General features: G+C 37.8%; 2 protein-coding genes across 2 annotated transcripts in view; both read right to left on the bottom strand.

The window, feature by feature from the left end:
* The window catches only part of chrna2b (cholinergic receptor, nicotinic, alpha 2b (neuronal)), a 17886-nt gene extending 12314 nt beyond the window's left edge, over positions 1-5572 (bottom strand). Inside the window, exon 1 of the mRNA XM_016277421.1 lies at positions 5355-5572. Within this exon, the coding sequence (XP_016132907.1) occupies positions 5355-5427 (73 nt within the window). The 5' untranslated portion in view covers positions 5428-5572. The remainder of the gene's footprint in view (positions 1-5354) is intronic.
* Positions 5573-6902: 1330 nt separating this feature from the next.
* The window catches only part of LOC107589090 (uncharacterized), a 6438-nt gene continuing 2857 nt past the window's right edge, over positions 6903-10483 (bottom strand). The window contains exons 2-3 of the mRNA XM_016277420.1: positions 8849-9506; positions 6903-7649 (exon numbers count right to left, since the gene is read on the bottom strand). Of these exons, the coding sequence (XP_016132906.1) occupies positions 7502-7649; positions 8849-9360 (660 nt within the window). The 5' untranslated portion in view covers positions 9361-9506 and the 3' untranslated portion in view covers positions 6903-7501. The remainder of the gene's footprint in view (positions 7650-8848; positions 9507-10483) is intronic.

Below are 10483 nucleotides of genomic sequence, written 5' to 3'. Positions count from 1 at the left end.
TTGTTCTAGAAGGATGGCATCATGCCATACCTTTTACACATTTACTCGAATTGTTATGCTGATAATACAATTTGTAAGGAAAAATGCATTAAATAGCGAGGTATTTCTGGGGAAACTTTTTCAAAGGAAAACACACACATACGTCTCTTTGCTGAGCCGCGGCGGTCTCGGTGAATCAGCAGCATCCACAACTGAACGGAACAAAAAGTGTTGAACTTGAAAACTGTTTATGCTGAGTGCACTTGCTAAATGAAGGCGGATTGTCTAAAATGGATTTTAAAAAAAAAGTTTATTAAGGAGCTGCAGTTTCATTACATCAGGCGCTGGCACAGATGCAGTATATTAACGCCACTGGTCATCAATAAGGTGCAGATTTGGTCCTCAGTTTGTGTTTCCAACACACTTTTTCACAGCACGCATCACGCGCTCAAACTCATCAAAAGTCAACAAGTTCCACAAGCAACAACGACTACTTATCCAAGTGATTGCTGCAGAACGCACGCGCGAGAGAGACGAGGCGTCTCATAACTGAGTGGGGAATTTACTGAACGTGGCACTTGCGGGAGTTAACACTGTATGCAATACCCGCAACCTCACTCCAAATTTCAGGCCGTGTAGGTAGGCAAGCATATATACAAATCATTTAGTAAGCAGAAATCCGAAATTTACCTTAACATCAAGTTAGAGGAAGATGCGACTGAATTGATGCTTGAAGAATGCGCTTCCAGCAGCCATGATAAACAGCTGGCGGTTAAAGTTTTCTATGCACAATTTGATTTGACGAAAGTCACGAGACCTATTACTATCTATCCAATCACATTGATGGATAGTCATATTTAAAATAAAATTAAAATAAGCATGTAACGACCACAAACGGAGGAAAATAGCAGAGTAAAAGTACCATACACAATTTTTAAACTACTCAAAGAAAGTACAATTACTGATAAAAACGACTTAATTACTGTAACGTGAGTATTTGTAATTCGTTACTTCACACCCCTGGATACATGACACTGCTTTTTAACACGGTGCTCAAAGCTACATTACGTAACTTTTTATACAAAATAACAAAATGTTGTTAATGTGAGAGTGCAAAAAGAGAGTAACTCTATTGTGGGTAATGTAAAGCTGAAAGCTCGTCACAAACAGTGAACAACAAAAAAAATATTACGAATCATTCAAAACGCCAGTCTATTTAATTTAATTAAAGATGAGGGCACAAAAAAGATGTGTGGATAAATTTTGTTTTAATAAATTGCTCAGCATTCCATTAAAAATAAAAATTTCGATTTTGTCTTTAAAAATAGTTGATCCCCCCCCATATATTTTTGTATTTTTTTTTTATTTTACATGCTATTTATATGCAGAAACTGACTGTGTATATGATACGCGCTTTGTTGGCGTCCATATAATACGCATTTTTGGTGTACATATAATATGTACCTACCCCACACCCCTAAACCTACCAATTGCGTATCATATGCACGGCAAAGTCCATTTTTGCATATAAATAGTCCGCCAAATAGAAACAGAAAATCGTGCCACTGAAACGCACATTCATGAGATCGGGTTAGAGCAGGCCTATGCCATCTTTTCTTTTGGCATACTGTTTTTCGTATACTTCGTATATTTCGTATGAATTGAAGTAGGCATATTCAGATTCAGTGAGTATACTAGTATGTCTGAAATGTGACAGTGACCACATGATGAATATAGTACGTTTGATTTTTATTTACACTACTTATTATATGTTCTTTATTTAAGTTTTCATTTGGACCTACCTGTATATACTGAGGGAAAAAATTATCTCAAGAACATGGCTTCAAACACCTGATATGTGTGAAGCCAACCATTTTTAATGATACGTGGGCCAGTGTGGCTAACTGAATGATGACTGATTCTCTTCTATTTCCAAGAAGAGATGTCCTGTAATCTCTGCACCTTTGGCTGACACCTTTGCAGGACAGAGGCTAGACACCATTGAGCTGGCCGACTCAGGTCTCATCTCTGAGCTGAGGAGGCATTAACACAGAACCCTGAGGACAGCGCTTGCACATAGTATGTGTCAGGCCTGCTATTTGAGTGCTGTAGCATGGCTGGAGTTGCTCTCTGAGGGCAGTCATTTGCTGTGTGGAGAACTGAGCTCCCTTGGGTCATGCTGGCACAATGAGTCACACTCTGGGCGAGTGACAACATGTCATTAACAAGTCAGATTTAGGGTCTGCACCACAGGGTATTAGCACAGTGGGACTGATATGAAATCCAAGCACAGCACCATCTACAGTCAGTGGAGGAAATTATTTTCTCACCTCTGGCACATTTCTTGCTTTTTTAAGCATATTATTGACAGGCCATGCAGTTCAAAGTTATTATTACTTTTTGGCTAGGAATTTGATAGTTTTAGAAAGAAAAAATCTATATAATGATGATGTATTATATAGTAATTTATAGCTTAAAATAAAAGAAAAAGTGTTCATAAACCAACAAGCAATATGGTTTAATTAGAGAAAATGTGTTTTCTATTTCTTCACAATAGATTTGTATTATTATTATTATTATTATTATTTTATTTTATTAATTAAACTTTTCACTTTAATAAAATGTTTAATAAAACATCAAATAAAAAAATAATTTAGATGAAAACAAATTAAAAAAAATTTTAACTGGCGCAAATCTGGAATTTTCTTAAAGAGTTAGTATATTATTATTAAAGGGGTCATATGATGCTATTTCAATTTTTCCTTTCTCTTTGGAGTGTTACAAGCTCTTGGTGCATAAAGAAGATCTGTAAAGTTGCAAAGACTAAAGTCTCAAATCCAAAGAGATATTCTTTATAAAAGTTAAGAGTCAACCACGCCTACCTAAAACGGCTCGTTCTAATACGCCCCCACATGTCTACGTCACAATGTGGGAAGATTTGCATAACACCGCCCAAATGTTCACGTAAAGAAAGAAGGCGTAACTTTTATTGCCGCTGTAGTATTGTTGTTGCGGCCGCCGCCATGTCGTGAAGGCGCTGTGTGTTTCGTTGTGAAAGCGAAACTACTTTGTTTGGCCTTCCAAACGAGGACGATATCCACTTCGTCATGCCTAGAGCTGATCCGTGCTGGTTGCTGAGGATATACATCAACTTCGCGCTGTGGATCGCCGGATCACACGGATCACCGTGGACGAAGCGGAGTCTAGCCCAGGGTCGTCACATGTGGTTGCCGCAAGTCCGCTGGACGCTCCTTCGTCGAATCCGCCGGCCGCACCGTTCTCAAGCCCGCCTGCCTCCACTCACTCAAGCCGACCTCCGCTCACTCTAGCCCGCCACCTTCCGCTCATAGGCCTCTGGCCTCCGCTCACGCTAGCCTGCTGTGTGTTTCGTTTTGAAAGCGAAACTACTTTGTTTGGCCTTCCAAAAGAGGACACAATTAGAAATCAGTGGTTAAGTTGTATTTACAACACTGTTCCAGAACAGTTCAACCCAAATATTCAGATGTGTCCAGCACATTTTATGAAGGACTGTTTCCTGATCCTGGTAGAGTAGACTACAATGCCGGCTGTTTTGACTCACAGACTGTAAGTACGTTTTTTTATATTTAAAGAATTTGCCACTGACGATTCAAACGCGAGTTTTGAGCAGTGTAGAGTAGCACTTGTTTGTCATTTCTCCGATGACAATTGCAGACATGGTTTTATGTTTACGCGGCGCGATGACTCTCCTCTACACTCTTTTGCACTGTTTCCAGGATCCTCAGGCGAGGAATTAGTATCGCGACTGTGGACAGTAAGGCCAGATTGGGAGTACGATTCTGGACGTCCTCCGGTATTCCTCTCAGCCCCTGTCTCGGTGAATGTGTGCGCAGGGAGCGCCACACCACTGCATTCCACCTAACTGTGTGATTTCACGCCTTTGCTGGCTTGGTGTTCGGAATAAAGCCTATTTCTGTTTGAACTGCATTTGAGTCCTCCGTCCGTTTCCTGACAACAACTGAATGGATTTATTTATTTATTTATTTATAGTTTTCACTAAAACAAGGTAAACTGTGTTGACTTGGTATTTACATCTTTGTTAAAAAATAAACACAATGATGGAAGGTTGATAAATCTTCTTTTACACTGCAAAAAAATGTTTTCATTTGTTGAGTTTTTAAGGTGACTGATATTATTTTATATAATAAAACTTTTATTCTAAAAATGTTTAATTTATTACATGTATCCTATAACTAAAAGGTGTAGGCATATATTTTAATTCATATTAATTACAGTGATTTTTCTCAAGTAGCAATAACTAGGCTACCACTACAGAAACTGTGGTTACCGTGATAATTTTGGCAAGTAACGTAAAAGAACATCTGAATTCTAGGCTCTTTCTCAATTCCAGTTTGGAACGGTGAAGTCTGCGTCAGTTCTGCAGCCGCTCAAACAGCGATAACAGCGCATCTGTTCTCCAGTCTGTGAGGAGCAGAGCAGGTGGACGGATTTCACTATACAGACTTGTAGGCTGTTCTCGCCAATGCCTCGGACCTGAAATTGGATGGCGACCTTCTTCTTCTTGTACCTCCGTTCAACTCTGAAAACTTTCCAGAGCTCGGGATGTTCTTAAGCAAATCCGATGCAAATAGCGTCGGTAAAGGGCATCCAGCTGCAAGCTCGTCAGATGGCCGCAGTGATATTCATTCATCAGGAGTCCAGCTGCTGCTGACAGCGAGCGGACACATAAATGAAGAGACGCTCGTGGAGAGTGCGAGCGTAAACGCAGAGTGATGAGGAAGCCCAATAAATCTGCCTTGATTTAAGTGCCAGCTTGGCCGTGGAGAGGACATTTCATTTTACTGGCAATCGTGCGTGCCATTCTAATGCCTACACATCTCTGACCGTGGATAGGCAATGTGAAAGCATCTGCATCTTAAACCAGCTCATGGTAGTTTGCTGGTTTAAGAATCGGATAATCTGGTCTCCCATTGTGACCATCTGAAAACCAGATTAAGCTGGATGTTTTGAGATTTTTATTATCAAATTGATCAAATTAATCAATGCACGTCGGAAATGCCTAAAATACACAAGTAAAACAATCAAATATAAACTTTGTGTCTTATTTTTAAGGCTCCTTTCTAGAAAAGATTCTGGTTTAGGGTGACTAAAGCTGGTTCAAATTGACAGACCAGCGTCAAAGCCGCTATTATAACCAGATTAAGGGGGTCAGTAGTAGGCTATGGTTTTTGGAAATGAGCAGTCAAAACCAGTTTATACAATTAATAGTCAGTTTGGACTATAAACCAGCTACCATGTTCCACGAGTCTCTTTGGTTTCTTTCTTAAGCAATATTTGTGGAAAAATGTGGGGGAAAAATCAGAAGTGAAACTTACTTGACTCACATAGGATAGTGCAGAGAAGAGAAATTCTCAGGAAGAACCGCTGATTCTGAAAGCGCTCCATCATACAGCCAATTACTTTCAATGCATTTCTATATTTTCATCTGCATTCCACGCGACAGTTTCCGTATAATTCAGTGGCTTCTGTGTTTTCTGTTGAGGTGTCAAACTCTGCATCTTCTGCTGGTTGTATTTAGGGTTAGATGTTCTCGTCAAGTTTTTTTTTCATCACATGTATTATAAGTGTTGGCAAAAATTGGTTTTCCGTAAAAATGTTTCGAATTAAGTAGCATAAATGCAGCGTTTATCCATATTTATCCAACCCTGAAGTTGCTTTCTCTCTACGTGAAAAAGCACTGTGATGGGCTTAAGTTTTGCGCACCTGTTTTAGCGGAAGATCAGATTCCGTGCTGCAAAAGTATTATTTATCTCCATATGCATCCAAAAAGAAGGATTTTTTTTAGAAGCAGATATATCCCATAGTAACTCCATTTGTGCCACACCGTGTATAGATGCACTCATGACCTGGCTCCTGCTGTTTCCAGGGTTTACTCCAGACTGAGCAGCATCTCTATCTCAGTGCGCCTACCCACTTCATGTCAGACAGAAAGGGAGGGAGGGAACACATCACAAGTTCAGGAGCTTGACCACATTCCAAATTGCCCGATGTCTGTTTTCAACCAATCTGAATGAATTTTCTTTTTCAAATATAAACAACATAATTAACTCAAGTTTAATGGATACATTCGCGAACTCGTATGGAGACAATCCTTGTCAAATCAGGGCCAAACCTATTGCATCAAGTGATTGAATTGTTATTGCAGTTAAACTCCTCTAGAGGTCAGGGTAGCTGAATAAATGCTGAAGGGGAGCGAGAACTCAGTCAGAAGGTGAAACTGAAATGCAGTTTTTACTGTGGATAAGTTTAGAGACAGAGACATCTATTATTAATAATTATTATGCTGATTAAACACACAAGACGGTCATCATGAAGGCACAAGTAAGAAGGCAGTAATTATGTCTCATTGCTATTTTTACATAAATGTTACTTATACAAGCACCATAAAAAATTAATTACTGTAAGTTGCATTTCAGGGTTCCCACCTTTTGACCGATAAATATCTATGGCTTTTCAATGACATTTACTGTACAGTCGTTTGTGGGGCTTTTATTTTTAATCAATTTAAAGAGTTCACGCTCTCAACGAGCAATTTCTAGCAGAGGGATGGCTTGAAAAAACAGCTTCTCTAATTGTACTTTTCTAAAATTGGAAACCGTTGGAAACGCCACATAAAGCATGACTATAACCCCCCTCCCCCATCAACAGTATTTAGTTGATGTCACTGCAATTTTTCTTTCACACAAGCTGTATCTATGAACATAAATCTGCCAGCATACACACAGAAATCCCAACAAAAATACACATACAGCAAAAGTGACCACAACTGAGCAGAGTAATACACTTATATTTTAATAGTATACTTACAGTATATTTCATCATACTCGAGTAATCACAATATATTTTAAAATAACATTCTCCAGTCGTAAACATTTCAGATTCTTTCTTCTGATTCTTTTAGATTCTGGCTCCAAGCTGCCAAGTCACGTTTTTATTTATTTCTCAGTGACATCACTGCCATCTTTTTTTTCTTTCTTTTTTCTTTTCTGTCTTGCTCTCTCTCTCTCCAACGTATAAGAGTTCATGCTTGCTGATTTCCAGACCCTCATACAGTATTTTCACCATCTGCTCCCTAGCGCCAAGACAGCCAGACCATAGCTGCAGGGTTGTCTGTACTTGGAAAGAGACTATTCTTTTAAGATGTCACCTCACTGCCAAGATCATTTTTAAAATTTCCTTGTACACAAAGCCATTATGTTTTCATTATGTCTCACAAATGAACATCGAACAAGAGAAAAAAATATAGTTTGCGTTTCAGTCTATTCTCTGACAATAGTGTTTTTAAAAACATAGTAGGCAAGGGAGATAAAATATAAAAAAATGCAGTCAAATGGTCCACATATGGACTGTTTAAGGTGACAACATTGTTTTACTGTTATTAAAACATTGTGGATAAATATAGATGTGACATGCCATATAACACTTTCATCTGTTTTTCCAGGTTGGAGGGCTTCCCACTGACTCATTTAGTTTTGCGTGGCTGTCTCATGTTCTTCCTCAGCTGTTCGATCATCTCCACATGCAGGGTTTGTGAGGAGCTCTCCAGTCGAGTGGCGATGTCCGTCGCGGTACGCAGCATTTCTTCAAAGGCAAGGGACTCCTCTTTTATTCTTAGATAAAGACATAAAGTAGACACAACATCAGAAATACTCAGAGAGAGAGAGAGAGAGAGAGAGAGAGAGAGAGAGAGAGAGAGGTGAAGAAGGAAATGAACAGGGGCCTCCTTAGGGCCTCAGCTTAGTTTTTCTTGAACCAGGGGTCTCAAAGGGGCTGAAATTCTCATTCCTTCCAACTGTCCAGGCTGGTGATGGAAAACCCAGATACCAGAATCAAAGTCGCGTCATTGTGGTTAGTCTGAGGCTCTATGAGCTACAAGCTTTCCTTACACTCGTCACTGTGTTTATAAGCATATTTTTCTTGTTTAGGATAATTTTAACTGAGAATTTTATTTGGTTGTAATTTATTTACTTTTATATTTTTACTTTTATTATTTTATCTTTTACCTTGAAAGTGTTACTTTATGTATGCAGCCTTGAAACCCTCTTGAGCTGGCAATTTCAAATATTAAGGTCTATAAATGAACTCTCTATATATTGGGAAATAAAAATAAAATACATAAAATAAAATAATAAATATATAATAAATATATAATACATTAAATAAATAAAATTAAACTAATTATAACTAATTCAGCAATTAAAGCAATTGAATTGATCAAAGTGACAGTAAGATTTCTATTTCACATAAATTATTTTCTTTTAGATTTTCTATTCATCAAAGAATCCTGCAAAATGCTGTCACAAAAATTTTAAGCAGCACAGCATTTTCAACATTGATAATAATAAGAAATGTTTCTTGAGCAGCAAATCAGCATATGAGAATGGTTTCTGAAGGATCATGTGACACTGAAGACTGGAGTAATGACCAATGAAAATTCAGCTTTGCATCATAGGAATAAATTACATTTTAAAATATATTCAAATCGAAAACAGTTATTTTAAATTGTAATCATGTTTCATAATATTACAGTTTTACTGTAATTTTGGTCAAATTAATGCAATTCTGTTGTTTTATTTATTTATTTTGGATGCACAGTATACCTATGTATTTAGAAAAATATAGACAATTTCACCTCTGATCTTCCATCACCATTTCTCATGTGTAAACAGAAAATTGTAAAATTTTGATACTAAATATTTTGCACATGTGTTAGACTTTCCTCTCTCCTGATTATCATTCAGGTTGGTTGCCAGTTTTGCCTCGAAGACAAGAGCATATGACTGCCTTATTATTATTCAACTCATCTCACTTCTGAATTCCAGCCAAAGTGGCTTGAGCGTCTCCCTCCAGCTGACTCTCCAACTCCTCTGCTGCTTTTGTCACCACGCTCTCACAGCTCACGTGATCCTCTCTGATTCCAACAATGTTCTCTTGGATCACCTCCTCGTAGCATTGATCTCCCATCTCTGCTCCTACAAACTGGACAATATTCTCCATCACTGCCTGGTTCCCATGTTGAAGGGCCTTTAAATAAGCAACTTCCTCTCTGAAAGCTCGTAACCGCCTTGACATGACTTGGCTGGTGTGGAAGTTGACATAACAGTCGCCACCTTCTGTCTCTGACAGGCTCTGAAAAACTGGCCTGGTCCTGTCTGGCTCATCCCCGACTGCATGGAAGACTGAAGCGGAGGAGTTGCCAGTGACCGCAGTCCCAGAGACGTCCCCTGATCCCCACTCTCCATCATCACCACTCTGGCAGTAGACTGGCATCACTAGGAGTGTGAAGAGCCAAGTGCCCAGAGTAGAGTGAAGCCTCATCATGACCCAGAAGAGGGAGGAACCTCTATGATCTGGGACTTGACAGAGTGATGGATGAGAACCCAAGCAATGACAAATGCTCTTGAGCCCCTCAAAGCTGGACACAGCTTTTCCACACAATCACCACTGCTGCAAAGCTCTGACCGCATCTGTGAAAAAACAAACAGATGCTTAAGCAATGTTTTGATTTGAGAACAGACCAAAAGTTTTCTTCAAAGGAAACTATTCAGTATTGTTCAAAAATGTTTTTTGAAAGGCTCTCATGCTCACAAAAGCTACATGTAATTGGTAAAAATACAGTAAAACAGTAATATTGTGAAATATTATTACAATTTAAAATAACTTTTTTTTATTTGAATATATTTTAAAATGTGATATATTCCTGTGATGACAAATCAGTAGCTTCAATATCACGTGGAGTTTCAGAAATCATTCTAATATGCTGATTTGCTGCTCATGAAGCATTTCATATTATCAGTGTTTAAGGCTACGTTAGCCTTTTTCCACCACAGACTAAAAAAATGTTGAGATATAAACTTTTGTTTCCACCATGCGATAATATATATATAACTGGTAATTGCAAATTTTTAATTCTCAGTTTTGAATTAGTTGTTCTTAGTCTTGTTAGTTTATATCTCACAACTTTTCTTTTCAGTGTGAATATCTCACAATTGGGACACTTCACAGAATTGTGAGTTTATAATTTGCATTTCTGAGAAAAATTCTTAGAATTACAAGAAAAAAAGTTTGAATTATCAGATATAAACTCATGATGAATCATGAGGAAAAGTGTCAGAATTACCCTTTTTTCATCCCATGACGGAAACAAGTTTCTATAGAAAACATTTGTGCTGCTTAACATTTTTGTGGAAATGGTGATATATATATTTTTTAATACAGAGTTTAAAAAAACTAAAGAACAGTAAGAATTTGCAGAATTTTGTAACAATGTAAAAGTCTTAACTGTCATGTGTAATCAAATTAGTATGTCCTTATTGAATAAAAATATTTACAAACTTACGGAACCCAAACTTGAGAACTCTATGGGTGTGTGTAAAATGTATATTATATTATATTATATTATATTATATTATATTATATTATATTATATTATATTATATTATAT

This window comes from Sinocyclocheilus grahami, unplaced genomic scaffold (assembly GCF_001515645.1).
Source record: "Sinocyclocheilus grahami isolate Dianchi unplaced genomic scaffold, SAMN03320097.WGS_v1.1 scaffold111.1, whole genome shotgun sequence".
Classification (NCBI taxonomy): Eukaryota; Metazoa; Chordata; class Actinopteri; order Cypriniformes; family Cyprinidae; genus Sinocyclocheilus; species Sinocyclocheilus grahami.
The sequence above is the reverse complement of the archived record's forward strand: the minus strand, read 5'-3'. Positions and strand labels throughout refer to the sequence as shown.